Consider the following 27,799-nt stretch of genomic DNA (forward strand, 5'->3'; position numbering starts at 1 on the left):
GACGTCACTGCTCACCCTCCAGGGGCCCTTCTCAATCACGCCGGCCACAAAACAAACTCTGAAAGTAAACAGCCGGAGCTGAAACATAACGACTCCAAGCGCTCGGTCGACCGGCGGCGGGTGGCGCGCCCCTTTCCGGGAGGAGCGCCAGGAAGCCAGCGCGTCCAGGTGGGCTAGCGCCCCTACCGAGGTCCCGGGGGAGGCAGGTGCGCCCAGCCCCGCGCCCGCGCATCCCGCCGCGCTCCGGCCCCCGCAGGCCCCGCCCCCGGGCGCCCCGCCCCCTCCGGCCCCACCTGGACGCCCGTCCGAGTCCCTCGACCTCGCCTCTCGCTGAGCCACCGAACCGCCGCAGGGACCGGAAGAGGAAGGCGAGGCGCGGCCCCGGGAGCAGGAGGCGGGCGCGCGCAGCCTCCCTCGGCCCGGCCTGCGGCGGGGCCCTCGCAGCGTCCCCGTCGTCATGAAAACAGGCCACGCCCCCGCGCTCGCCGACCGCGGCTCGCAAGTGCGCAGGCGCGCGCGCCCTGCGGCGCATGAGCAGTGCGGCTCGGAGCCCGCCAGCCACGGTCTCGGGCGCCAGCTACGCCGCTGCCGCTGTCACTATGGCCCATTACAAAGTGAGGGGGGCGCGGCGTGGCTGGGGGCGTGCGGGCGGGAGCCAGCCGCTGGTCGGCTCCGGGAGGGCGTGGGGGCGCGCGCGCAGGTTTGGGGGGCCTGAGTAGCCAGGCGGAGGCGGAGGCGGAGGCGGGGCTGCCGGACTCCCAGCGCCTTCTTCCTGCTCCGGCCCCTGCGCTTCGGCCGCTGACCCGCCGTGTCTCCTCAGGCCGCCGACTCGAAGCGCGAGCAGTTCCGGAGGTACTTGGAGAAGTCGGGGGTGCTGGACACGCTGACCAAGGGTGAGCATGCGCCGGGAGGGGGCTCCTCGTCCACGTCGTGCTCCTCGGCGCTGCGCCCCTGCCGGGCCGAGGCGCGGGGCGGGGGCGGGAGGGGCAGCAGGTGGGGCCTGCACGGGCCCTGCCAGGTGGGCCCTGCCAGGTGGGCCCGGGGCTCGGCGGGGACGCCGCCCGCGCCGGGCTACCGCGCTCTCCGGGCGGGGAGTGGAACTCTTGCAGCTGTTGCAAAGTCCCTCCAATTTCCGTTGCTTTGCCTCCAGCGGCCGCAGAAGGCATGTTTGCTAAAGACCCTGAGATCCCAATCTCTCCCTCCTGACACTTTTTGCGGAGTCAAAATTAGGTAAAGCAGCATGTTTCCCCCCGGACAGAGAGCAAGGGGGAAAATGACCGGATTTCCAAAGTTGCGGATAAAAATAACCAAGTGAACCGAATCCCCCAAATAGGCGATTAAGAATCAGTTTGTGGTTTTTCAGCCCCGCTTTCGTAGGCTATGCCAGTTCCTGCCCTGTGCAGATTTCCGAAGTAGAATTACAGTTTAAAGAGCTTGAGGGCACATGAAAATGGTTATATTGTTTACACTTAAGATGGAAGCTGTGACACTGTATCTCTTTCTGGGGGGGTGGGGTGGGGGTGGGGTGGTGTCTGTGTGTGCGTGTGTTCAAGACCTGAGATGAGGAAGGAGCTTGAAACTGCAGCGTTCCAGGAGACAGTTGGGCTACTGCTTATTAGCTCAGCAATAATGTGAATGCCTGCTATGTATCGTTCAACTCACTGGCTAGGACTTTCAAGGGTATAGAACAGAAAAGCTGTCCGGGATGATGACTGGGTCCACACGAGAAGCGTCTGGGAGATAATTTGGTAACTGCTCTTTGGCCAGAAGCAAAGCTTATTAGAAGAAAATTCTGGGAGAGTAACAACTGGACCTTAGCACAAAGCAGGGCTTTTAATTCCCATACCTGGGCTGATAATTTTGAATTGCTACCTACCTTAGGTTTGGGTACTACTTTCCTTCTATCTGCAATTAAATTAAATACAATTAAATTAATTAATACAATTAAATTTCAGCAAACATTACAGGAGTACTCTATGAAAGTGCTGTTCTCTGTCCTCTCTTGAAATGTCACAGAAACTTGGAATTTCAATACCGACCCCCCAACCTTAAAAAAACTCCATGAGTTTTCTTTCATTTATTAAACCGTTTTATTCAGGTCTCTGTTCTAGGCACTGGGTATACACCAGTGGGGAAAGAAAAAAGAAAGACCCTGCTCCAAATAAGCTTCTATTCTAGTTGGTGGAGACAGATAAATAAGTAGTGCCAGCCAGTGGGAATTGTTATGAATGAAAATACAGCAAAGGGGGATAAAGAGCAAGAGGTGGTGGGGGAAGGTTTCTTTTAAGTAACATTTGAGCAGAGATCTGAATGAAATGTGATGTCAAGAGTTCCAGGAAGTGCAAGGAGGCCAGGGTGACTGCATGAAATTAAAGACAGAATGTTAGAAGGCAGAGAAGTGACCTTGGCAGGGGGTAACAGCCTGTGGCCATACATGGATTTTCCCTCATGAGATTGGAAACCACTGAAGGCTTCTTTTCTCTTGGTCACATCTATTGGCATCTAACTCCTCCACCTCTGTAGACTTCCAGTCTCCTCAATATCAGATAACATAGTGTCTACTGATGTGACCTATTTAAAATTTGATTTTTCAGCTCCAAACGTGGGTACTTTCCACAATTTAATTTATGATTTTAATACAGCTTATTTCTAAGAGGATCTGAAACTGCTTCTAACATTAAAACACTATAAAGATGGCTAAAGATAAAGAGAAGTCTTTTGGAAAAAGGCATTTGAGTTGAGTACCATACTAACCTCTAAAAAATCCCACCTCTAAGGCAAAAAGGGAAACACCAGCTATCAAGTTCTTGTCTGATTAAAAGGAAGTATATTTCATCTATAGAAAAGCACAGGAAGCTTGACATTTACATTGTGTTCTGTAACTATCAACCTCATGGTAGCACTGACAGAAATTTAGAAGCTGAAAGAAATGGGGTGCGGAAGAGGTAGAAAGGCTAAGAGTTATTCATGTCTTATAGAGTTAGTTGGCAGAGATCAGTAGAAATTAGTGGAAGAAGAAACAGGCTTGAGTATGTAATTTAAAGAAAAACATAATGAAGGGAGAGGGGGCTGGTGATGTAAACATACCAGATTCTTAAAAAACCGGGTTGTAATACATTTAGAAGAGTATCAGAATTCAGTCCAGGTTGTTAAAAGTCATTGATTGTCATTTGACTTTTTCATACTGTGTATTATTTTGATGAATTATTAAAACTAAAAAAATAAAAAAGGAAACGTGTAAGTTTTACAGCAGTTCTTGGAGTCTAGAGATGCACATTTTTTTGTGTGTAATTACATTTTTGGCTTTTGTCATTTTTCAAAGGGTTCCATGCACAAAAAATTTAACCACTGGTTTAGAGAGATTTTTGAGTAGTAAATCCTAGGAGGAATTTGTTCAATAGAAGATGAGAAAGGTAGTGCTGACATAAGCTTTTGGGTACAAACTAAAACATCTATTTTAATGTTGATCTGAGCATGTCGATTACTGGTAAAGTTTTTGGTTGGTGGTTATTTAGCATGTTGTATATGAAACTATTCTTGAAGCACACTTTGAATTCAAAGCTTCTTCCAGTAATTACCATAAGCCCTGTTGATTCTCCAAAATTTTTCTCAAATTAATCTACTACTTTGTTTTCACCCCTCCATCACGCTAGCGCAGGTTACTATCTTTTTCAGCTGGATTAGGACACCTGCCTCTTAACTGCTCTTCCTGCCTTCATCCTTGTCCCATTCTGGATCTTTCACACAGCAGTCAAGAGCGATCCTGTCACTGTCCTGCTTAAACTGTTTAATTATATGCCTCCTGTTCTGAGCATCAAAGTCCAACCAAACTTGCCGGATCCTCCCTGGTCTGCCTCCTGACCACCTTGCCAGCTTCCTTCCCTGCCACATAGTTCATAGCTCCATCTAGCCATATTTGAATTTTCAGTTCCTCAATATGTTGTTCTCTTGCCCTCCCCACCCCCTCACCTTCCCATTTTATCTGAAACCCTCAGAGCCAAGTCACATCTTATTTCCCTTCATTGGGGAGCCTTCCCTGCTGCTTTGGGCTGAGTTAGGTGTTCTTCCAATGTGCTCCCATAATCCATCATCCTGTATTGCCTCTTGATGCTCTTTTTTTGTCTAGTTCCTTGCTTTTGCACTAGACTGTAAATTTGTTGAGAGCAGGGACCTTATCTGCCTTGTTTACCATGGTATGGCAGCCTTAGCAATGTGCTTGGCATATAATGGGCACTTAATATTTACTGGGCTATGGAATATAATTTCAGTCAAATTTAAGACTTTAATTGTTGCTTTTTTCTGCTTTTTGATTTGCAGTATTGGTAGCCTTATATGAAGAACCAGAGAAACCTAATAGTGCTTTGGAGTATCCTTTTCATCTTTCAAGTCAGAAAAAAGACTTATTTTTGGAACTCTTATTTTTTCACATAAATAATATTTGAAATATTTTTGATGATTGAAAAAGTTACTTCAAGTTTTGTGATGATGATCTCTGGGTAAATGGTGGTGGTAAGATGGGGTGACCGTGATCAGAGATATTGATACTACTCTGAGATATTTCATTAGTTTCATTCAGCTCAAGTAAATTCTTAACTTTGATATTAGTTTCTTAAAGCATCACTTAGGAGCTGCTACCCCAGAAAATCCAGAAATAGAGCTGCTTCGCCTAGAATTGGCAGAAATGAAAGAAAAATATGAAGCTATTGTAGAAGAAAATAAAAAACTGAAAACAAAGGTAAATGTTTTAAAAGAATTCATGTTAAAAATAATTTCATCTTTAATGATTATAAGATCAAAGCCTCACTAAAACGGATAGCAGGGAAGGGGGGGGATTAATAATCTCAATTAACTGCAAGGCTGAACTGATGCCCTATCTAGAAAACCACAGACAGATAGTAAATAGGACAAGCTACGTGTGGTCAAGAAGAGGTTCTTAGGAACCTACATCAAGAAAAAGAGAGGGATGCCTGGGTGGTTCATTCGGTCTTGACTCTTGACCTTAGCTCAGGTCTTGATCTTAGTAGGGGGTGTGAGGTCAAGCCCTGCCACTAGGCACCATGCAGAGCATGGTGCCTACTTAAAAAAAGATGAGAGTACTGGTTAATGCTGCTTATGAGTAAATGGAGGTTTCTGGGAGTCATGAACAGTTGATTTAAGTAGGTCAATGTAGGGTCATTACTTTGTGAATAGCACCTCTTAGAGTTGTGCAGTACATAATCTGCACAGTCGTATGTGCTGGCCTATCTCTATAAATTTGTTTGCACCTGATTTTGTCTATTTGCTAAAGTTTTTTCTTTGTTGAAACGCCTGTGAGAATTTTCATAAACTTCAAATTAGTCAACTCCCAAGTCTTTGAGGTTTTTCCACATTTGAATCACATAATGCATTTTACATTAGGCATTTCTCATAATGTGATTTATCTTCTCAACAACCTTGCGAGATAAGTGAAACAGGTACACAGACCATTTTATATTTAGGAACTGAAAGCACTTTGAAGTCTAATTATCTTCTCAAATCTGACAGCTAATTGGAACAACCTAAATCTTAGCCTAGTGTTCTTTCAGGGAACCACAGCTTAGCATAACAGAAAATGCAGCATCTTAAATTATCCAGGATTCCACAACACAAATACCAGTTAACTTTTTGGCACTTTTTAAGTCAAAGACATGAGCTGCTCTTCATTGACTGGCTAGATTAATATATTCTTTTTCCTGCTTTTTAAGAGAAAGTTCAGTCAACGTTTGGTAAAGAGAAAGATTAAGTACCTTGCCAGAAGCCACAACATCTTTGGGAAGATACAGATTATTGCATATCAAGTATTTGAGTAGTGTAGTCACGAATTGGAATTCAGTTTTGGTTTCCCAGTAATTTTGAAGATTTATATGAAAAGAGTTTTCATTAGACTTGATTGTATTAAATCTTAAATTGTATTAATCTTAAATGGTTTAAAAAGGGATAGGATATTCATATAAGTTACTGATTCAGTGATTAAACTGAACATAATAGTTAACTACTCGTTTTGTTACTATTAAGTTTTTTTTTTTTTTTACCCAACTTAGAATAAAATTCACCTAAACTCCTCTGTCTTTGCCCTATAGCTTGCTCAGTATGAACCACCTCAGGAGGAGAAGCGTGCTGAATAGGATTCTTCTCAGTTGAAAAGACACTGAAAAAATGGTTTTGTATGACTTGAATAGTTTGTATAGTATATAATCTTTTCTGAACAGATGCTCTAGAACTCTTTTAATATGTTGAATTCACCTATCACACTTTAACTGTTATAAACACATATACTTAGAATCACCAATAAAAACTCAATATAACTTTCTTTGGGTCTTAAAAGCAGGAGAATCCAAAGTGAATCCTGAAAAAAAATCTAAACACAGCCATCTAATTCATTACCTTAAAGGACATTGTTATTAGTCTGACTAGGAATGATGGTACTGGTTGTATATAGGCCAAGAAGTTCAGCATGGAGCTGTTCCTTGGTTTAGTGCAGGATGTGAGCACAGGTACAGTCATTCCTTAAAATGAAGAGGACACTGTTGTTTATATCCTCTGTAGGCAGCTGGAGAGATCTGTGTGACAGAAGATGCTTTTGCACGGGTTCCCATGAATATCGTACTCTTGTTTATATAATGTGGAACAAATAACTCTTCTTTGCCACCACTTTGCCTTAGATAACCATGTGTGTGCCAGTTTGAACTCTGACACCACGTTTCCTTCTATGCAATCATGCCCTATCTGATAATGTTGCCTTGCTTTGCTCTGTGCTTCAGTGGGTTCCAGCTGCACATTGGCCTATGTTGTTTTTCAATTTGCTATACTAGCAGTACCCTGATTGTAATTTATATACCTTCAAACAGGATCACACTGTTCCCCTGTCTTACTTAGTTGCTTAATTGATTGAGCACAGAACTGAGGCAATATAAATTTCTGGGTTCACGCACAAGCTGGGATAAGAAGGGAATGAGCCATATATCGTGGAGAATTATAGTTTGCGGGTATAATTATATAGTGCTTTTTTTCCCCTCAAAGTATTTTTCTAGCCTTGAATTCATTTTATCTTCATTATCCCTGTGAAGTAGGTAGGGCAGGTATGAGGGGAGGTTGGGTGCTGAATTTTTAGGCCAAAGACTGATATTAATACAAATTCTTCACTAACTATAGAACCTTGGGCACTTCAGTTAACTGCTCTGAGAGTCACTTTCCTCATCTGTTAAAGTGAGAATAATATCAGTGCTGCCTACCTCACAGGGTTGTTGTGAGGGTCAAATGGAATGTATGTGAAAGATCTGTCAATGGTAAAGCACTATATTCTTGTTTGTTAGTCCTTTTCCTTTCTTTTGGAAGACCTGTAGTCAGATGTTTCATTTTAGTGGTCATTTATTTTCCTTACTGATTGACATTATTAAGAGTCATCCTGTTTTGTGTATTCTAACCCTAATGTTAGAGAACCTGTCTTTACTGTGGTCAACACACACATAGAACGCAGAATGCTCCAGTGAAAGCTGATTTAATTAGCAAAAGCCTCAGCACAGCTAGGAACTGTGACCAAACTAATTGTAAAGGCATTTTAGTCAGTCATGTTGGTAAGAATGTGGCAATGGTCTGTGTCTCTTCTAGTCACAAATTCGTTTTTGGAGGGGGGCCAGATACTGTTGGAAGAACATTGACTTGAATCAGTTTATCTTTTACCAATTTGAGTGCCTCCTACATGCTCAGCGGTAGGCTGAGTGCTGGGTGTTATAGAGATGAATGACTTGAAGTTAGTTATAGACATGTACATAAGCAATTACAATGAGGGATAGGAAGTGCTAAGAACCGTGAGAACAATAAAACATGGCCCCAAGGGGATTTTGAGAGAGAGAGAGAGAGAGACAGACAGACAGACACTTGGCTTCTTTAAGCAGTTGGTATGACAGTCCCTTTGTGGAATAGAGACAAGCAGAATTTTTTCTGGCAGCCAACCCTCATTTGCTTTTCTCCCATGGGACTAGTATTAGCGTATATATAAGTCAGGTTGCTGTCTCTTGTACCATCCTTTTGGACAGAACGGCAACCTGTGAGTTGGATAATCACACTTTGAAGGGGGAACCGACCTGTTTTAAACTGCTGTACCAGTCAGTGCTATTTAAGAATTCAGAGTCAGCCTGGCCTCTGGAGGTCCTCTTCATTTCTATCAAGGATATGGATGAAGAGAATGTACAAGAAGATGCTCAATGAAGTGGAAAAAGGATGTCATCTAGTCAGCTCCTGCTATGCTTCAGCAGCCTTACCTTTAAAATGTAGATTTCATATCTTGCCTACCTCACTGGGTTGTTGTAAGGATCAAATTAAATATAATGGATGAAAAGTGCCTGGTAAACTGTAAAGGACTACATATGGGTCACATGGTGTAAAGCCAAATCTGTAAATGCCACAAAGTTGGCTGGTTGGTAAACTATAATTGAGACAAACTGGAAAATGAGTAATTCAGGGTACCCTAACTTCTGGGCCTAAACCAAAAAGCTGAAATGTCAAGTCTTACATTTAGGTTAAAAAATGCAGTGGTACAAGTTTAGGCACTAGGATTGCTGACAAAATACTAGTCCCAGTGATTATCAGTGTGAACCACATATACTCTAGATATTAAAAAAAAAAAAAAATTCCATTCTGTAAAGCATTAATAGAAATACTGTCCAGGTGCTAAACAGGCATCCTGAAGACTGTATTGGTCAGTATCGCATTGCAGGTGCCAGACATTTGGTAGATGTTGACAAACTCAGATGCGTGTAAAAAAGAGTGATCAATAGGGAGAAGGCATCTGGAAATACAAGGTTGTGCTGTCCAGTATGGTAGCCACTAGCCACATCTGGCAACTTAAAAGGTTTAAAAAAAAATTCAGTTCCTCAATCATAGTGGCAACATTTCAAATGCTCAATCCTCACTGGCTGCTATATTGAACATTATGGTTACAGAGCAGTTCTATCATCACAGAAAGTTCTGGACATCACCAGAGAAGGAGGGATGGTCAAAGGAACGGAGTATATTTAACGTGAACAGAAAGACTTAGTGGGTAGTGAAGACTGCAATCTAATATTTGAAGGGCTGTCATGAAAAGAGATGAAGACTGCTCCTGTGTTCCATGTTAAGCTCCAGGGAGTGCGATTTTTGGTCTGAAGAGAAGACTTTCAAACAACGTTCTACTTCGGTGGAAGTAGCTGCCTTTTTAGATAATACGCTCTCTTCCTTTGCAACATTGAAGTGTATGCTGATTTACTAGCTAGAGGTGCTATAAAGTGGACTCCCTTTAGGTGAGACATCGGACTAGATGACCGCTCAGGGATGTAGCCTACCTTTAACTTACAGCTTCACAAATAACGAAGTCCCAGACCTTCAAGAACATGCTTTCCGTTCATAATCAAGAAATTCGTCTCTTTGGAAAAAATCAGTGCCAACGCCATCACCTCCATTTTAAGAGGAGGCTCTTTAGTCAGATTTTCATTTCTAAAACCTGACTGTCCAGAGCGAACATTCCTGTAGCTTTCTGAAACGTATTTGGTGAAAGCATTTCAGTTTGCTTTCATTTTTCATCCCTTTGGTCTGTGATCCGAAAGTCCTAGAAGATGTAACGTTCTGTGGCGGGGGGGGGGGGGGGGGGGCGGTAAGTTACATGAAAAGCAGATTTGGTGGGAAGGAGGGAGAAACTGAATCCTTTTGAGTCTGAAGTGGTAGTAGTAAATAACCACCGCCTGATCGGCTGGAGGAGGAGAAGCTGCTCTAGCTTGGCTGCTGTGGCTTTCCTCTCCGGGTCCTGCGACTTGCTAGATCCAGCTGTGCATCACACCCACGACTCTGCCTTTGGTTGAGGCTTCGCCCTCCCTCGGGCTGGCTCCTCCCCCGTCCCCCTGCACATCCCGACCGCATCCATCCATCTAGACCCACCCAGACGTCACCTCCGTACAGACTCTTCTCACCCAACTCCCGAGCAATTTTATCTATATATATATACACCCCCTTGACCTTTCCAGTTCCTATCTCGTACCGAGGCTACTTACGCGGAGATCCCGAGCTCTGTTACTCTCCGAGCAACTGGAGGGCGGGCGGGGTCCGGGTCCGTTGCAGGCTGGTGTCCCCTTGTCCCCCGCAGGGCATCGCGGGCATCAGCCAATATGGGTCGGGCGCGTGCCGCTGCAGGAGCGCCATCGGTTCTCCCCCCGCCCCCCCACGCCCGGGGGGCACCTCCCGCTGCGGCGGCCTCGGCAGCTCCCAGGAAGGCAGGGGCGCGGCGGGAGCCAGGCGCTCGCTAGGGCGGAGGGCAGAGGGCTCGGCCGGCCGGGCCGCCCTCCTCGTGACTCCTCCTCCCCCCTCCACGGCTCCGGGTCAGGTGATTCCGGGCACGTGACGGGCACCACCTACCCTGCTGCCCCCGAGTGGCAGCTCGGGCGGCCAATGAGGGGCCGGGCCCCGGCGCGGAGCCAATGGGAGCCGGGCTCCGGGGGGCGGGCCGCACGGCGGCGGCGGCTGCCGGGGGCGGCGGCGGCGGCGGACTGGGGAGGCGGCGGCCTGGCTCGGCCTGGCCTGGCCTGGCCTGTCAGGGCGCGGGCGGCGGCGGGTCCGGCACCATGTCTCTGCAGTACGGGGCGGAGGAGACGCCCTTGGCCGGCAGTTACGGCGCGGCCGACTCGTTCCCTAAGGACTTCGGCTACGGCGTGGAGGAGGAGGAAGAGGAGGCGGCGGCGGCGGGCGGCGGGGTCGGGGCGGGGGCCGGCGGCGGCTGTGGCCCGGGGGGCGCTGACAGCTCCAAGCCCAGGATCCTGCTCATGGGGCTGCGGCGCAGCGGCAAGTCCTCCATCCAGAAGGTGAGCGGCGCCGCGCCGGCCCCTCCTCTCGTTCCCCTCCCCCCTCCCGGGGGCTCGGGCGGCCTCCGGGCACGGACTTGGGTGGGGGGGCGGGCTGCCCCGCGCGCTGGTTCTGGTCCGCGGAGCCCACGCCGAGGCCGCCGAGGCCCAGCGGTCCCCGCCGGCGGGACCGGCTGGAGCGAGGCAGGTGCCGGCGGCGCCGCCCGGGACCCAGCCCCGCGGTCCTTTCGGAAACCGAGACGTACCCTGCAGTGGCAACTTGGAGAACTTGTCCGACTCCCTCCCCTGCCCTGCCCGGGTTTTGCGTGTTTTCTCCCACTTCTGGTGATCTGGGTTTGCAGGGCTTCCCAGGTGAGCCCCAGGGAGCAGCGCCGGACGAGCAGTGACCAAGCCACTCCTACTACGGGGGAGGCTTCACACCCCCGGGCCTGGAGGGCAGGGGCTGCTGCCGTGCCACCAGCTCTCGCACTTGGGGCCGGGCGACTGCAATCGCTGGTGACGGTCCCTCCCGTTCCGGGTGCGGATACGGACATCTGAGACCTCGAGAAATATTTGCAGACCTCTGTCAGCCCCGCGTGTTTTCACTTCGGGTCTGTCAAGAGCAAATGGAGGGCCAGACCCTTTAGAGTAGGGGTAAACTGAGGCAGGACTCCATTGCCCATCCCTCTGACACACAACTGAGCCGGTAATGAAACGCCAGAAGCCTGGTCCGTCGCCCTTTCCACTCCGTTGCAAAGGTCTATCCAAAACAAATGTGTGTGATATTTTGTAAACATGACGGTTTTTAAAAAAGAGTGGCCTTCTTCTGAGATTACTGAATTACTGTGTTTTATTTACTTCCGAATTTACTAGATTGCTGCGTTTTGTTTATTTTTTCACCTCTACAAGCAGGTTTTGGTAAATTCGGGGTAGGATATATATATATATTTTTTTTAGCAAGCTGAATTTAATTCTTCTCACTTGTTACTCATTGACTAAACTCTGATAGTAACTATCCGTTTTTCTCTTCTACAAACTAACAGCGAGACACAAATTTAGGTTTATGTTAGAGTTGTATGGATTGTGATTATCCTAATTCTTCTTCTTTTTTCTTCTTTTTAAAGATTTCATTTATTTATTCATGAGAGACACACAGAGAGGGGGGGGGGGCAGAGACACAGGCAGAGGGAGAAGCAGGCTCCATGCAGGGAGCCCCATGTGGGACTCGATCCCAGGTCTCCAGGATCACACCCTGGGCCAAAGGCAGGCGTTAAACCGCTGAGCCACCCAGGGATCCCCAATTATCCTGATTCTTAACAATTACTTTTACTACTTCTTTTTTCATGTGAGCTGCCTCTTCCCTGTCAACTCAACTCCCACCACCCCCCCAATATAATTTTCTGTTTGGTATAATTGCTGTCCATTTGGTTTCTTCCACAAGACTGCAGACTCGGTGAAGGCAGAGTCTAATCAGTCACCTTTCTGATTCTCAGAGCCTGATTTAGGCATTCCGATAAGTTTTCAGTGAACAAAAATTCTTCAGCTATAAGCTTTTATAATCTTAAAGCAGATTATGGTAGAATTAATACATCTTTAATAGAAAAAATCGATTGACATGAGTAGAGGTATTCTACTCCTACTACTAGGATTGAATTAATGGTGCAGAGAAAATAGACAAGTTTCAGCTCCAGAATAGGCTTGTTGGAGAATAATTTGGTGTCTTCTCAACTCTTAGAAGTTAAAGGATAGTGAGTACTGAGGATACACCGTTCACTTTTATCTCTTTTAAATTTTTTACTATAGGTTGAAATTCTCTATATGTTAATTCAGAGTGGAATTTTGAACTTTGAATACAAAGTTGAATAGTTATAAAATGACCTTTTTTCTTTGAACAGGTGGTGTTTCATAAAATGTCACCCAACGAGACTCTCTTCTTGGAAAGTACCAACAAGATTTATAAAGATGACATTTCCAATAGCTCCTTTGTGAATTTCCAGATCTGGGATTTTCCTGGGCAAATGGACTTTTTTGACCCTACTTTTGACTACGAGATGATCTTCCGGGGAACAGGAGCACTGATATATGTCATTGATGCACAGGTAGTAGGAATAATGATGCTTATTTCTTTTTTCTGGTGTCAAAAGATGTAGACACAAAGGAAAGGTGTTTACCATCTTTATCATGTGCTTCTTGCAGCTTATTTCTTTGCTGGTAGATTCCTAGCAGTATGAGAGATGCAACCGCAGAGGTGTGTTTGGGAGCAGGCTGCCATCCTGCGAATTCAAAATATGCGATGATTAGGAGATAGTGGCTTATTATCTTTGAGTTCTAGTTAATGAGTAGTTCTCCACTTTTATTTGTCCAATAGTGGATATTGCTGTACTTCATTAACTATTATAATAGTGATGTCACTCACTGGAAAGATCTCCTCGGTGCTCATATCTAAAGAGGAATAGGAGAACTGAGTAAATATTAAAGTGAATAGTTTTCTTGGTTGCCCAAATTGGGTTTGGCTTAACAAACATGTATTGAGGGCCTAGCAGGTGACAGGCCCTGAGATGAATGGGACATGTCCCTGACATTAAGAAGCTTACTTTTGTAAGCTTAAACATTAGTTAGGAATGCTTTCTGAGTGACAGGCTCTGTAATTGATGCTTTCCACATACATGATCTAACTTAATTTATTCTTCATGATACTGTGAGCTGGGTACGGTAATTCCAATTTTGTGGATGAGTAAACTGAGATCTCAAATTTAAGTGACCTGCTTAAAGTCACACATCTAGTAAATGGCAGAGCTGGGATTACTTTTAAAAAATTCTATTGGGAAGACATGTCCATTTCCTTTTTCTTTTTCTTATATTATAGATATTAAAAATTACGAGCATTAACTTGGTAATTGATTTTTTTTTGTCTGGAGAGATTAAAGATTTAGAGAGATAAAGGAGGTTAATGTATTGGAATGTTTGGAGTATTTGTGAATAGTTAGGGTAATATATTTTCTGTGGTTGGGGAAAGAGGTGGTTTGAGGCTTTCTTAACTCATTACTGACTTTTACAAGATTTCTTTTTAAAAAATATTTTGTTCTGACTTACAGGATGACTACATGGAGGCTTTAACAAGACTTCACATTACTGTTTCTAAAGCCTACAAAGTTAACCCAGACATGAATTTTGAGGTTTTTATTCACAAAGTTGATGGTCTGTCTGATGATCACAAAATAGAAACACAGAGGGACATTCATCAGAGGGCCAATGATGACCTTGCAGATGCTGGGCTAGAAAAACTCCACCTTAGGTAACAACATGTGTGTTTGATATGAGAGCCCTGAAAAATGTGTAAATGTATTCCCATCTCTGTCATTACAAACACGTAGCTTTCTGTTACTGATAAACCCTTCCCGAATCTGTAATGTTCTTGATCACTTCTTTGTTGAATTCAATTTTGGGAGTCTGATGTGATTTGAGAAGTTACTTTCCCAGTGTTTTGCATTTTCCTGGAGATTGAAGTTATATGAAGTGTTCTCATTGGTGCTTTTAGAAATTCAGGAGACTGGAATCAGCCTGTTTCCTCGTGGCATAAATCTGCTTTGGGACTCCCCTCTCTTGATTCCATCATTTATTTATTTATTTATTTTATTTTTGCCTCATTTCAAGGACTGTCAGATTTGTTGTAGAGCTGTTGCTTGAGTCTTCACAGTATTTTCTTTTCAGTAGGAAAAGCCTTTTAAAGAGGGTACATTTTCAAGCCTGGATTCTTTTTTTTTTTTAATTTTATTTATTTATTTATTTATTTATTTATTTATTTATTTATTTAGTCAGTCACACACACAGAGAGAGAGAGAGAGAGAGAAAGAGGCGGAGACACAGGCAGAGGGAGAAGCAGGCTCCATGCACCGGGAGCCCGACGTGGGATTCGATCCCGGGTCTCCTGGATCGCGCCCTGGGCCAAAGGCAGGCGCTAAACTGCTGCGCCACCCAGGGATCCCTCAAGCCTGGATTCTAATGTATCTTGTATATGTTTTTAAAAAGTTTATGCTTTTATGAATCTGTATTGTTTAGGTTAGGGACTTTATTCTATCAATCTGTTTAGGGTTCCTGTTAAGCTTAAAGAACTGATTCATAATTGTCTTTAAGAATTATTATTATTAAAGAACAACTACTAGAAAGGATTGATGATTTATTTATCTGCTTGTGTTCTGAAAGTGTATGAGGAATATTTTCTATATTTTGCATTTTTTTGGTGGTATAGGTAGATATGAGTAATAAAAAGTGCCCAAGAAAATATTCTCTTGATGATATAAACAAGTTAAAGGGGAAGCAAGGGAGAGACACATGTGTAGCTATTTCCTTAACCCTGGTCTCTTATGGTGACTTCCTCATAGCCTCAAGCCAACCCCTGTCCCTACCCCTAATATTCCTTAGGGCCTCAGGCTCCAAGGTCTTTCAGTTACTTTTCTAGGAAATCATGTAGAAAAAGTCTTTATTGATCTGTAGTTTGTCTGGATTGAAATTTTAAAATACTTTCCAGTAATTCATGCTTTAAAAAATTCAATATTTGTAAGATAAAATTGCCTCCCTATGAAATTCCTCAGTCTTACTTTTTGGAAATCTATTAACAATGGATTTTAGGTTGCGATTGTCCTGTGTACCCCGGTGTACATGGGGATTCTCTTAATCCTCTTTACACCACTTCTGTGTCCCTTTTTGGGGCTTCCCACCCCAATGGTACACACCATCCCTTTCTCTAGTTCCTTATAGGGCCTGAGGCCTTGTTAACCTCTGTAGAATCTTTGCGCTGAGCTTTTATTAATTATTAGCATGCCTCTGGATTAGGCTCTATTTGATTTCTGGAAACTCAGCATACTAAAATGCCCTGTATGGTGTAGTTCTCCATGTCCCTATCTATTTCCAAGCCTCACAGTTTCTCAAGGACCTTTCCACATTGCTAACCTTTTTGTCTAAGGGAAACAATAAAATATTCCTTTGTCCCTAGTGTGTGTATGGGGTCATTTTGGCTTCATTTGTTTTGTTGCTCTAACTTCTGGAGTCAAGCTCCATCTTGCATAGGGTTAGGTTCCTAGGTCAGCGTCTTTGAAGTATTTTTAAATTGCTTGTAAAGTGTGATATCCACAGTTCTGTATTTTCTGACTTCGTAATATATACTTATAAATAAACAGAGCAACTATTAACGAGGAATGTACTCCCTGAGCTAAAAAGCAGGTAAAATTGTCTCTATTGTTTAAAATGTTCAGGGTCTTTCTCATATATGTTTTGTTAAATCTGTGGATGTTACTTCTCCACCATATGTCATTTTAAGGCCACCAGATTCCTGTTCCTTTCCTGTTCTCTTTAGGGCCCCAGCTCCTATCCTTCTAATCTAAATTCGAAGCTTCAATTGTGTGCATTTTTTTATTGAACAAATATTTATGAGCACTGTTCAGGACAGGGGGGTTATAGCTATGAGGAAAGCCGTCAAAGTCTCTGTCCTCATGGACCTTACGTTCTAATGAATGAGACAACTCAAAAGCACTTATAAATGCGTAATATAGTTTGAGGTACTTAATAGTACTATGCAGAAAAATTCAGGGAAAGGACTGCTGTTTTAGGTAGAGAGGTCAGGAAAGAGCTTTGTGAAGAAATGACATTTTAGTAGAAACCTGAATTATATTCTTGTTAAATAAATGTAACCCCTCTTTCTGTGCTCTCCCTGGGTTTTTGTCTTAGTTTTTATCAGTACGGGCTTAGGAATCCAGGTTTTTTGGACCAGGTTGCAAAGACTTAGGTGACTATTCAGGTTTCTGCATCTGGAAATGCTTGCCTGGGTACTAGGAAATTGCCCTCTTTTGTAAATGGTGTAAAGCAATGGATAGTTACAAGCCAGGTGGTAAAGCTCCGTGGGTCTTTTTGAACAGTGGGGACAACAGGCAAGATAAAAAGGCTTTATTTGAACTTAGTGACATCACATGTTAGGAAACTTAAAATTTTGTATTTTATGATAATTGTCATGGAACTTAAGATATTTTTCAAATTAATTAAACTGTGTTGTGTTTTTCAGCTTTTATCTGACTAGTATCTATGACCATTCGATATTTGAAGCCTTTAGTAAGGTGGTGCAGAAACTCATCCCACAACTGCCGACCTTGGAAAACCTATTAAATATCTTTATATCAGTAAGTGAGCTAATTCACTATAATTTCCGATTCCATTTTCTTGAATATATTTGTGTATTCAAATTCTCCAAAAAATGGTTTGAATTAGTCTGAATCAGGCTGAAGACTAATGACACACATAACATGCAAAATAAATCATAAGAACGTTAAAAAAAAAAATGGCTTGAGTTATTTTCTGAGTTCTTTCCTTACAGCGTACCCTTTTGGTCTTAAAATGAGATGAAAAATTTTTTCAGACTTTCTTAGTAAAAGTTTTCATGATAAAAATCTTCATAATATCTGTTTCCTGAATAAAGAGTAGTAACTGGAAAAGACTAGGTTTTGGGAATTTGACTCTGCTTAATCTCTGCTTTATAGGAGGTCACATTGAAAAATTGATCTTTTCCTTTCCTTGCTAACTGTAATCTTAGTGTCATACTTCTTCTTATTTTGAGGATTCAGCTTAATAAAAAGGATGTTCCTCAATAAATATAAGACTCAACTATTATGTTTTTTAGGCATTACTTTGAAGGACTCAGGGTGTAGCGATCCCCAGTTCTTTTGGACTTTTGGGTTATGCTAGATGTTGACATCAAACTAATTCTTTATGTTTTGTTCATTGCCATGGAAAGCCTTTCTGGTAGCAAGCTCATTCAAATCAGGGATTATTGTAACAGAAAAGGATTATTGAAAATGTAGCACAACTTGATTTTTGGAGGATTTTTTTTGTTAATGTTTTTTGGTGTAGTGTCTTAGCAAACAATTCATTTAAGTAGAAGAGGAAGAAAAAACAAATTTAGTGCAGTTCAGTCAGTAAATCAGATAAATAATTCCACTTTCATTCTTTGGATAACAGAAGTGTCTCTCAACCAAATACTATTTGCTTGTTTGTTACAGGGTTATACAATTAAAAATATCTTTGTGTATTAATCAGTAATTTCAGGATCTTAGGTAAATTACAAATTTTGACTCTTAAAACTGAATACTTCCCCAATTTTGTTTTTCCAAGAATTCAGGTATTGAAAAAGCTTTTCTCTTCGATGTTGTCAGCAAAATCTACATTGCAACAGACAGTTCCCCTGTGGATATGCAATCTTATGAACTTTGCTGTGACATGATTGATGTTGTAATTGATGTGTCTTGTATATATGGGTAAGTTATGTATATACTTTTGCAAGATCTCAGACTGGTGGAAAACTACCTGTTTGGTTTGTCAGGGATTAATTTTTGAGGCCTCTAGCAGGTACCATATGGAATGGAATTGTTCTGACCATTGCTTAAACTTGGAGCTTGATTTCTCTGTAGATAGATGGCTAGGTCTTACTGCTTCAGAGAGGATGGGTAAGAGCAGTTGAAAAAGTGTGCTTGAGGGATCCCTGGGTGGTGCAGCGGTTTGGCGCCTGCCTTTGGCCCAGGGCGTGATCCTGGAGACCCGGGGTCGAATCCCACATCGGGCTCCCGGTGCGTGGAGCCTGCTTCTCCCTCTGCCTATGTCTCTGCCTCTCTCTCTCTCTCTCTCTGTGACTATCATAAAATAAATTTAAAAAAAAAAAAAAATTAAAAAAAAAAAAAAGTGTGCTTGAGCCAGATTTAATTGTTACTGAAAGTTTCTCCTGCCATTTTTTTTTTTTTTTAAGATTTTATTTATTTATTCATGAGAGACACAGAGAGAGAGAGAGGCAGAGACACAGGCAGAGGGAGGAGAAGCAGGCTCTATGCAAGGAACCCGATATGGGACTCGATCCTGGGACTCCAGGATCAGGCTCTGAGCCAAAGGTAGATACTCAACTGCTGAGCCACCCAGGCGTCCCATCTCCTGCCATTTTTTGAGGGATTTGCACTGTGTCTTCTCCCTTAGGGGCTTTGCTAGATCAAAAAAGTAGATTGATTAACTTAAAACATTTTGAAAAACAGAATTAAGTACTGCTTTCTGATTTAACTTCAGGCTTTATGAAAATGAGGGATCCTGATCTTTCAGACAGCTAAGAAACCAGGAAATCAGAATTTTGGATGTCAGGAGGACTTACACATAGAAAAATTTGACCCAAACATCTGAGTATCCAAAATAAATGTCTAAAATGTAAACTCTTTCTTTATGTAAATTCATCAAACTCCATACAGAGATTTATAAATGCCAGCAAAGGTGTGATTTTGTGGAATAGTCTAGAGGATGAGTGAAAACTTTGGAGAATTACTGGTATTTCAAAAGCCAACAACCTTGTTCTTAACAGCCCTGATCCCCCTCCCGTATGAACATCAGTACTCCCAAGACACTTTCCGATGCTCTAACATAATCTCTGCTTTCTGTGTCCTTTATCTGTTCCCTTCTCCACCTGGTCTGAAGTCGTCTCTCTCTGTCCCTGCCCTTCACCTTGGTCTCTCAGCCTAATTTGTTGGTGTCTTTCTCCAGCTGACTGAGTAGGAGAATGCATTTCTCTCACATGTTCTTTACTTGTCTATTCCTGTCTTCTATTTATTTTTTCCTTTTGTGGTTACGTGCTCTCCTTTGCTCTTTTTCCATAATGAAACTGTGATTTTTATCTTTGTTGTATTATTCAGTAAAGTTTCATGTTCCCATTCCTGAGTTAAAAAATGGATGAATAGAACACTTGTTTTTTCTTTAAAAGAAGTGAAAATTTCGTAACTTTTTTTTTATAATTTAAAAATCAAATTTAATTGCAAAGGTTTTTTTTCGTATAAGGTACATTGTAGAATCCATTATGTTATAAAGCACATCAAACTTTTTTTTTTTTAAGATTTTATTTATTTATTTGAAAGTGAGTGAGAGAACACGAGCAGGAGAGAGGGGCAGAGGAAGAAGCAGGCTCCCCACTGAGTAGGGAACTTGATGTGGTGGTCCATCCCAGGACCTCAGGATCAAGACCTAAGTCGAAGGCAGACACTTAACCAACTGAGCCACCCAGGTGCCCCTTTAAGGCACATTATAAAAGGGAAGAAAAATTATCCAATATCTCATTTTTTTAAAAAAAAGATTTTATTTATTCATGAGAGAGAGAGAGGGAAGGGGAGAGGGGGAGGGAGAGGCAGAGGGAGAAGTAGGCTCCATGCAGGGAGCCCGATATGGGACTCGATCCCGGGACTCCAGAATCACGCCCTGGACTGAAGGCAGGGGCTAAACTGAGCCACCCAGGGATCCCTCATTATTTCATTCTTAACACAATCCATGCATGCAGTTTGGTGTGCTTTATTATGTTTGCTTCTTCCTTTAGTCTTGATTACATTTTTTGGAGGAGAACTACATGTAATTTTGAGAGTTCTAGTAAAAATAATAGCTTTCAGACCCTGATAGCTCACTTTGTAAGCATTAGGATTCCACAGTATCTTTGATAGACTATATTCATTTTAGTTTTTAATCCTTTTTTTTTCTACGAAATGGGGGTTTTCTTATGTTAGGTCCTTTTTTATTTGTATACTGCATCAGTACAGATTAGTGTGAGGGGAGATTTGAAATCTATATTCCATGCATCCTAGGTAACCAAGGTGAAGGTGTGCACACATGGGATACTGCATCCTAGTCTGGGAACCCTATTTCTCTTCTCTTTTTCTTTTTCTTTTTCTTTTTCTTTTTCTTTTTCTTTTTCTTTTTCTTTTTCTTTTTCTTTTTCTTTTTCTTTTTCTTTTTCTTTTTCTTTTTCTTTTCCTTCTTTTTTTCTTCTTTTCTTGTATAGTCTATGCCCAGCATGGACCCCAATGGGGACTTGAACTCCCGACCTGAGATCAAGACCTGAGCTGAGATCAAGAGTTGCACTCCTAACCAATTGAGCTACATTGGCACCCTTGGGAACCCTATTTCTTAAACGAGAACTTCTGTTGCTGTATATTTAAGCCAGTATTTTTTCTTAAAAGACACTTGGGAAACAGTGGAAAGACTTGTCATTGTGCAAATTAAATGTGACAGAATACGTCGTTGGGAAACCCATAATGAATACTTTCTTTTAAAACAGGTTAAAGGAAGATGGAAGTGGAAGTGCTTATGACAAAGAATCTATGGCAATTATCAAGCTGAATAATACAACTGTCCTTTATTTAAAGGAAGTGACTAAATTTTTGGCACTGGTCTGCATTCTTAGGGAAGAAAGTTTTGAACGAAAAGGTAATGGCATTTTAAAAGGCATTTTTTATGTTACATTCTTTGTAATAATTTATTAGGTTTTTGAAAAATCAGAGAAAACGATATTGCAGTGTTAGGTAATTTTCAGCTCAAACTACTTCTATCTCTTCCTTTCCAGATCTAGTCCAGACTTTATCCTCCATTTGATCTTTTATGTTAAATCAAGTATTTAATTCCAGCCTTTCTGATTTTGGGTCCTTTTAATACATGTCTAAATGCCAGCAGTTGGGCTACCACCTGTACCTGTTTACTGAGATGATTCTTTGGCAGGTTCCCAGGTTACCTTCTTGCTTTATGCAGAGATGGTCCCTCATTCTGTAGCCCTTCAGCCTTCTGAAGCATGTGGTCCTGCCGGTCCCTCCTTTCTTGAAGTTTCCCTCTCACTTTGCTTCTCTAGAGCTAAGCTCTCCACGTTATTTTATGTATTTGTTTCTTTGACCTCCACTTCTGTTTCTTCTGACCTTTTTTCTCAGCTCTGAGCCTTCTTCAGAGCCAGTCCTTTTGCTTGCTTCTTCCGTTACTCTCCTGGTCAGCTCATTCAAGCCGTGGTTTCAGTTAATTTTCTCTATGTGGTTGATTGAAAAATTCACCTTTCCAGCTCTGACTTGGGCCCATATTCCAGTCCCATATTTGGAGCTGTTAGTAAGACGTTTTCACTTAAATCTTTTATTGTCTTGTACATGGTGTCAGAAGTGATGAAAATTTTTCCCTCTGTTTTATGACCCTCTCGGCTACCCTAGTGCTGTTACCAGTTACGACATTTTCTGGTACTCAAGCTCAGATATATCGTAGTCAGGTGGTTGTGTGGTGGTACCACGAAGGGGCCTCTGTGGGGCATTTCATAGAGGGCCTTCTGTGTTCTCCATTTTCGATTCTTTTCATGTATTGTTTACAATTGAATTTTCACCAAATTTTGTTTGTTTCTCGGGTTTCCTTTCTACCCCCACTGTCCGCGCCCCCAGTGCAGGTCCTCATCCCTGCAGGCCCATGGCGCTGCAGTCATGTCCTCCTTGAGGTTATGCGCTCAGCCTGTGTTTCGAGGGGCTAGGATGTGTTGTCTTTTATTCCAAAGGCAGATTGACTTTCAGGAAGTTACTTTCAACATGTTATTTCATTACTCAAGGATGCATCCTCGCTCTCTGTTCACTGTAACAAGTACCTGCTCTATGGTCTGCATTTTTAATATTAATTTATATGGGGTGAATTAATATTCCACTAATGTTAATATTAATAAACTCTGTCAGATACACACAATTTTTGGATAAACAAAAATGTGTGTATTCACCTTTGAGCTCCAGAACTGAAACATGGCAGAGACATAGTTGTCTTCTATGTATGTCTCATTTGGAAGTCTCTTCCTGTGCTATGTGGAATGTAGTAGTTAATTTTCCCATTTATGATGTATTCTTTTACTTTGTATCTTCCTTAACCAATACAGAGTTTTGTATTGTGTATCTCCGTGTAAATGATGCAGAAGACTACTTACATTTTTACAGCTTGCTCACTCTTTTCACTCATTATCTTGAGATTTATTTGTGTTGGTAAATGTAACTTTAGTTCATTCTTTCATTTTCACTCCACACCATAATATGCAGGCTAAATATACCACAATTTATTTTCTTCTTGCTGGACACATAGATTGTTTTTAAAATCACAAATAGCAGGGTGCCTGGGTGGCTCAGTTGGTTAAGTATCTGCCTTGGGGCAGATCTCGGGGTCCTGGGATTGGGGGGGTTCCTGCTCAGCAGGGAGTCTGCTTCTCCCTCTCCCTCTGTCCCTCCCCACCACTCATGCTCTCTCTCTCATTTGCTTTCTGAAATAAATGGATAAAATCTTAATAAAATAAAATCACAAATAACTTTGCGAAAAATACTCAAATGCAACACATGAATATGTTTCCCTTTGTATGTGTGGAGAGTTGCTCTTAGAACATATTTAGTAGTGGAATTTAGAGAGATGTATTCATACGTCTTCAACTTTATTAAACATTGCTCTCCCAAGTGGCTTTCCCATTTTTGCCCCCGGCAGTACTGTGTGGTGGTTCTTGTCACTTCATGTCCTTGATAATGCTTGCAATCTGGTAAATGCAAAATGGTATTTCATTTTGAGGTTCTAATTTTTACTTCTTTTTTAAAAAAATATTTATGTATTCATGAGAGACACAGAGAAAGCAGAGACATAGGCAGAGGGAGAGGGAAAAGCAGGCTTCCTGCAGGGAGCCCGATAGGGGACCCGATCCCAGGATCCCGGGATCATGACCTGAGCCAAAGGTAGACGTTCAGCCACTGAGCCACCCAGGAGCCCTAATTTTTACTTCTTTATTTTAGAGATTTTATTTATTTATCTGACACAGAGAAAGCACACAAGCAGGGGGAGTGGGAAAGGGAGAAGCAGCCTCCCTGCCAAGCAAGGATCCCAATGTGGGGCTCAATTCTGGGACCCCGGGATCATGACTTGAGCTGAAGGCAGACGTTTAATGGACTGAGCTACCAAGCACCCCCAATTTTTATACTTCTTTAATTACTACTTAGGGCAGGCATTTTCTTCATGACAGGTACCTTTTATACCAGTTCAGGTTTCTTCTTTGGTAATTTACCCGTTTCATATTACCTTTATCCTTTTTATACTTCTTAGGAGTTCTTTATTTTTCTGCATTCTAATCTGAGAAATTAAAAAGGTTTTGGTTATGGAAATTTTCAAATATATCCAAAAGTAGGGCAACACAGTGAGTGTCCATGTGCCCATCCTCCTGCAGTCACAAGCATATGATCAGTCTTGTTTCCTGTTTATCCTATCAGCTTAATTATTATTTTTTACCCTTTTGTTGTAGAAACTGTCAAACACAAAACAGAGGGAAGATAACAGAATGAACCCTTTTTGTCTATCACCCAGATTGGATAACTATCAAAATCATAGCCAATCTTACTTCATTTCTGTACCTCTTTCCCTACTGGATTATTCTGAAACAAATCTTTGACTTGATCAAATAATTTTGTCTCTACATATTTCAGTAGGTATCTGTAACAGTACCATTAATAAAACATTAAACCTAACGGTACCATTGATAAACTTAAAAAAATGAACAGTGCTTTCATAATATCACATCGCTGGCGAGAGTTCAGATTTCCCTGATTGTCAGTTTTATTTTACCATTTTCCTAGAAGTCATTTTTAATGTAGTTAAACTTATCAGAACTTTTATAGTTTATTTTTTCTGAGTCTGAAGGATCTCCTGGATTTGGCTCTAATCCACTTATTCAGACTTGATTCTCAGTACTTCCCAGTGAGAATTCTCTGCTCCTTTTCCCCAGACATACCAGTTTCTTTCCTGTCTCCCACCTGTGCCATGTTCTCATTGCCAGCTCCCTGCTGTTTTTTTTTTTTTTTTAATATTGTCTTTCCTGCCTAATTAAATCTTGCCTGTATCCCCAAAGTTCTGCCTCATTCCTGAGGCTTTCATTGGCTGCTTTTGCCCTGTGCTGGGCTCTTCTTCCTGTAGTCATTTTGACACCATGTTGTTTTGATTTGTGTCTTGTGTGGTCATCTTCATGTCCTAGTATCCTCAAGGGATTGATGCTTCTCTTTCTGATCTGTAATTCTTCTGACTAGCTTCCTTTTTTAATTAAAAAAAAAAAAAAAGATTTTATTTTTTCAAGAGAGACACGGAGGCAGAGACACAGGCAGAGGGAGAAGCAGGCTTCATGCAGGGAGCCCGATGCAGGACTCGATCCCAGGACCCTGGGATCACTACCTGAGCCGAAGGCAGATGCTTAGCCACTGAGCCACCCAGGTGCCCCCTCACTGGCTTCTATTCTTAAGGTCACAATGGCTCCTGGAGCTCTGTATTCTAGGCAAGGAGGAGGAACAAGGCTGGGGGTGGGATACATCCTTTTCCTTTTAAGGAGATTTCACAGAGGGCCGGTGTGCTTGCACTTATCTGAGTGGCCAGAATTGGTCGTGTGGCCCTACATAACTGCAAGGGAGGCTGAGAAGTGTAATGTGTTAGCTGAGCACCATTGTGCTCATCCAAAATTGGGTTTCTGTTACTGAGGAGGAAGGGGGAACATGTATTTTTGATAGGCAGCTAGCCATTTGTGTCACAAAGTAGAACTGTTTGACCAAAGTCTTACTTGGAAGCCAGTTCTTGAAACTGACGAAGAAGGAGCCGTGTTGCCTGGAGAGCAGTCTAGGCTGCCTGAGGCTCTGGCTGGTGGGCCTCTCGAGGACCTCTGGTACCCCTGGGCTCCTCTGAGCAGTCTGCCAAACTACTGCTCCAGCCCTTCCCTTCAGCTCCTCGCTGGCTGCCCGAAAGACTTGTGAAAGGAAAAGCTTGATACTTTGAAGAGTATTTCACTTTCACTTTAGGTTTTATTGTAGATTTTCGTAGCAAATTTACCTTCCTAATTGTTTTTTTCTTTATTTTTTTTATTTACCCTGCTCGTTCCCAGGCCCCAGAGGTAGCCAGTGTTAACAGTGTGGGTATACGCTTTATCATGTTTCTAACAGAGCACATTCCTCAGTGGGATGTGTATTTAAAAATACATACCAGTTTTTTTCTTTTGTTACCAAATATTTTTTAACAGATAACTTCACAGTTGACATTCAGGGGGCCTGATCTTCCTTTACTCTCTTGCAGGTTTAATAGACTACAACTTCCACTGTTTCCGGAAAGCTATTCATGAGGTTTTTGAGGTGGGTGTGACCTCTCACAGGAGCTGTGGTCACCAGACAAGTGCCCCCAGCCTGAAATCGCTGACACACAATGGCACGCCGCGAAATGCCATCTAGCCTGAATTCCAGCTGTCGGGGCTCTGTGCCAGCTTACTCTTCACTCCAGGGTCAGATGCCACGTGCTACAGGACAGGGGAGCTGCCGCTTGTGGGAATCCTGGTGCCTGTCCCACTAGAGACAAGGGGTAGAGTTTCTTATTTGGATGAAGACCCCTTCAACCAGTGGTGTGCAACTGAAGCTACTATTTCTTTTTTTTTTTTTTAGAAAAAAAAAAAAGGCAAAAAAGAATTCTAGAGACCACAGAACTCAGTGTGTCTTTCTCCTCTTTGGGGTCCTATTTTGAGTAGTTGGGATATTTTGGACCTGGTGATAACACCACTTACCCATCCTTACCAGAGAATGTTGCTGTCAATTACCAGTTGGAAATAATAGAAAGAACTGAATTTTTATATGCTTCACTTAGGTTTTCATTTGAGTAGTCTCTAAAAATCCTGCCTTGCTTAAGTTCTAACACTGCCTCTCAGATTTCAATTTTGGACATTACACACCTAAGACGTTTTAAATGCATTTGCTTGCTAACTCAGAAGACATATGATCTGACCGCAGCAAAGGACATTCCTTGTATTTGTTACTGAAGAAACAAGAAAGTTTTATGCTGCATCAGTTTGAGAGCAAGGCTCAACAGTGGCTGCTGCATTAGTTCTCTTGAAGTGTTGAAGAAACTTTAAAACGGAAGAAGTTTGCACTTGTGTTTTGGGTACCAGATATCTGGGTTCCTTCTCCTCCATTAGATAAGTGATCATGATCAGTGTAACGATGGGAATTTTAAAAATTTGTTTTCCCCACAATTTCCTCCTCCTAGGGGAGATACTCATTATGTCATTGAAATACTTAGCTCATATCTCTTTAAACTTGGTACCAGCCGCTACATACCTTTTATTCTAAGCTATCTAGATTCTCTAAGAATTGCTGTTTTGTTGGCCATGAATGACCCTAATAAGGCACTGGTGGACTGTCCACTGGGAGTTGGAGAGAGCACATGGCACCACAACATGTGTCATTAAACATACTTTGTCTCCAGTATTCTGACACCGAGTGTCAACTGTGGTACTTTCTTCACCTAGGATATTAATTCATAATTATTTCTTTTTGTTGATGGTTGATACCCTGTCCATTGATTTAAAGTGACACATTATTTTTACTCGACATGCCCAGTAGTCCTGTATTCCAAAGCCACTGGACCACTTGAGTACATAAGTGCCGCTGTTTAATGAAATGTGTATATTCAGGTCTGTAAACCTAACAGTGTGACTTGCAGCGCTTCCTGCAGATGATTTTGACTGTTGAGTATTTACACGGACCATGGGGATATCCAAAAGAAAATGCTTTTATATTTATAGATTATTTCACTGAACTATATAAAATGGGTATCAATAAATGTATTTACTCCAAAATCAGTTTTTTATTTGCCTGAAATAGGAGGAGGGTGGGGTGATGGGACTTTGGGTCGTTTCACTTTATCATTCTAGCATCCATTTCTTTTGCTGCTTCAGATGGTTAGCATGCTATATGTTTTAGGACTTCAAGCTCTGTCCCAGTGCTGCAGGAATTTCATGCTTTGTGTCCAAACACTTCTCCTGGCCTATTCCTGCTTAGTGTAGGAGGTCCAGGCCTAGGTGAAAATGGTTTTTTGGTTGTAGTGTTTCATACCAACAAATCTCTTGTGAGGAATAACTGATGTGTTTTAGCCAAGCCAGGGTGCCGGGGTAAAGAGATGAATTAGGTGAAACACCATCTAAAAATTCTGTACCAATTCCAGCTTGTTCATTTCTTCCAGTTCCTGGGATACTCATTACCGAACCTTAAGTGTCAGGTGAGATCTACACTGATTGGTGTAGAGTATACCTTAGTTTATAGAAGGGAGGAAGGTGGATAGAGATTGAAAGATCTTTTGATTTTCATGCT

General features: G+C 42.3%; 2 protein-coding genes across 2 annotated transcripts; both read left to right on the forward strand.

The window, feature by feature from the left end:
- The first annotated feature begins 506 nt into the window (after nt 1-506).
- MYCBP (MYC binding protein) lies at nt 507-8,356 on the forward strand. Its single transcript, XM_025991711.2, has 5 exons — nt 507-614; nt 821-893; nt 4,318-4,366; nt 4,606-4,735; nt 6,099-8,356. Exons 1-5 carry the CDS (start codon nt 531-533, stop codon nt 6,141-6,143), a joined length of 381 nt encoding a protein of 126 aa, XP_025847496.2. The 5' UTR covers nt 507-530; the 3' UTR covers nt 6,144-8,356.
- Nucleotides 8,357-10,511: 2,155 nt separating this feature from the next.
- Nucleotides 10,512-27,288, forward strand: RRAGC (Ras related GTP binding C). Its single transcript, XM_072723775.1, has 7 exons — nt 10,512-10,844; nt 12,719-12,922; nt 13,919-14,118; nt 16,879-16,993; nt 17,982-18,124; nt 20,938-21,086; nt 25,740-27,288. The coding sequence occupies exons 1-7, from the start codon at nt 10,608-10,610 to the stop codon at nt 25,889-25,891; spliced, it is 1,200 nt and encodes a 399-aa protein (XP_072579876.1). The 5' UTR covers nt 10,512-10,607; the 3' UTR covers nt 25,892-27,288.
- The last annotated feature ends 511 nt before the right edge of the window (nt 27,289-27,799 follow it).

The sequence above is a fragment of the Vulpes vulpes genome, chromosome 10 (assembly GCF_048418805.1).
Source record: "Vulpes vulpes isolate BD-2025 chromosome 10, VulVul3, whole genome shotgun sequence".
Lineage (NCBI taxonomy): Eukaryota > Metazoa > Chordata > Mammalia > Carnivora > Canidae > Vulpes > Vulpes vulpes.

What these genes read in the sequence shown, in the direction of transcription:
- MYCBP (XM_025991711.2), top strand. Translation starts at nt 531, where the DNA reads ATGAGCAGTGCGGCTCGGAGCCCGCCAGCCACGGTCTCGGGCGCCAGC. An exon ending in GCTGGACACGCTGACCAAGG is followed by an intron (nt 894 to 4,317) that starts GTGAGCATGCGC and finishes TTTGATTTGCAG; the next exon opens with TATTGGTAGCCTTATATGAA. An exon ending in AAACCTAATAGTGCTTTGGA is followed by an intron (nt 4,367 to 4,605) that starts GTATCCTTTTCA and finishes CTTTGATATTAG; the next exon opens with TTTCTTAAAGCATCACTTAG.
- RRAGC (XM_072723775.1), top strand. Translation starts at nt 10,608, where the DNA reads ATGTCTCTGCAGTACGGGGCGGAGGAGACGCCCTTGGCCGGCAGTTAC. An exon ending in TATATGTCATTGATGCACAG is followed by an intron (nt 12,923 to 13,918) that starts GTAGTAGGAATA and finishes TCTGACTTACAG; the next exon opens with GATGACTACATGGAGGCTTT. An exon ending in TATTAAATATCTTTATATCA is followed by an intron (nt 16,994 to 17,981) that starts GTAAGTGAGCTA and finishes TGTTTTTCCAAG; the next exon opens with AATTCAGGTATTGAAAAAGC.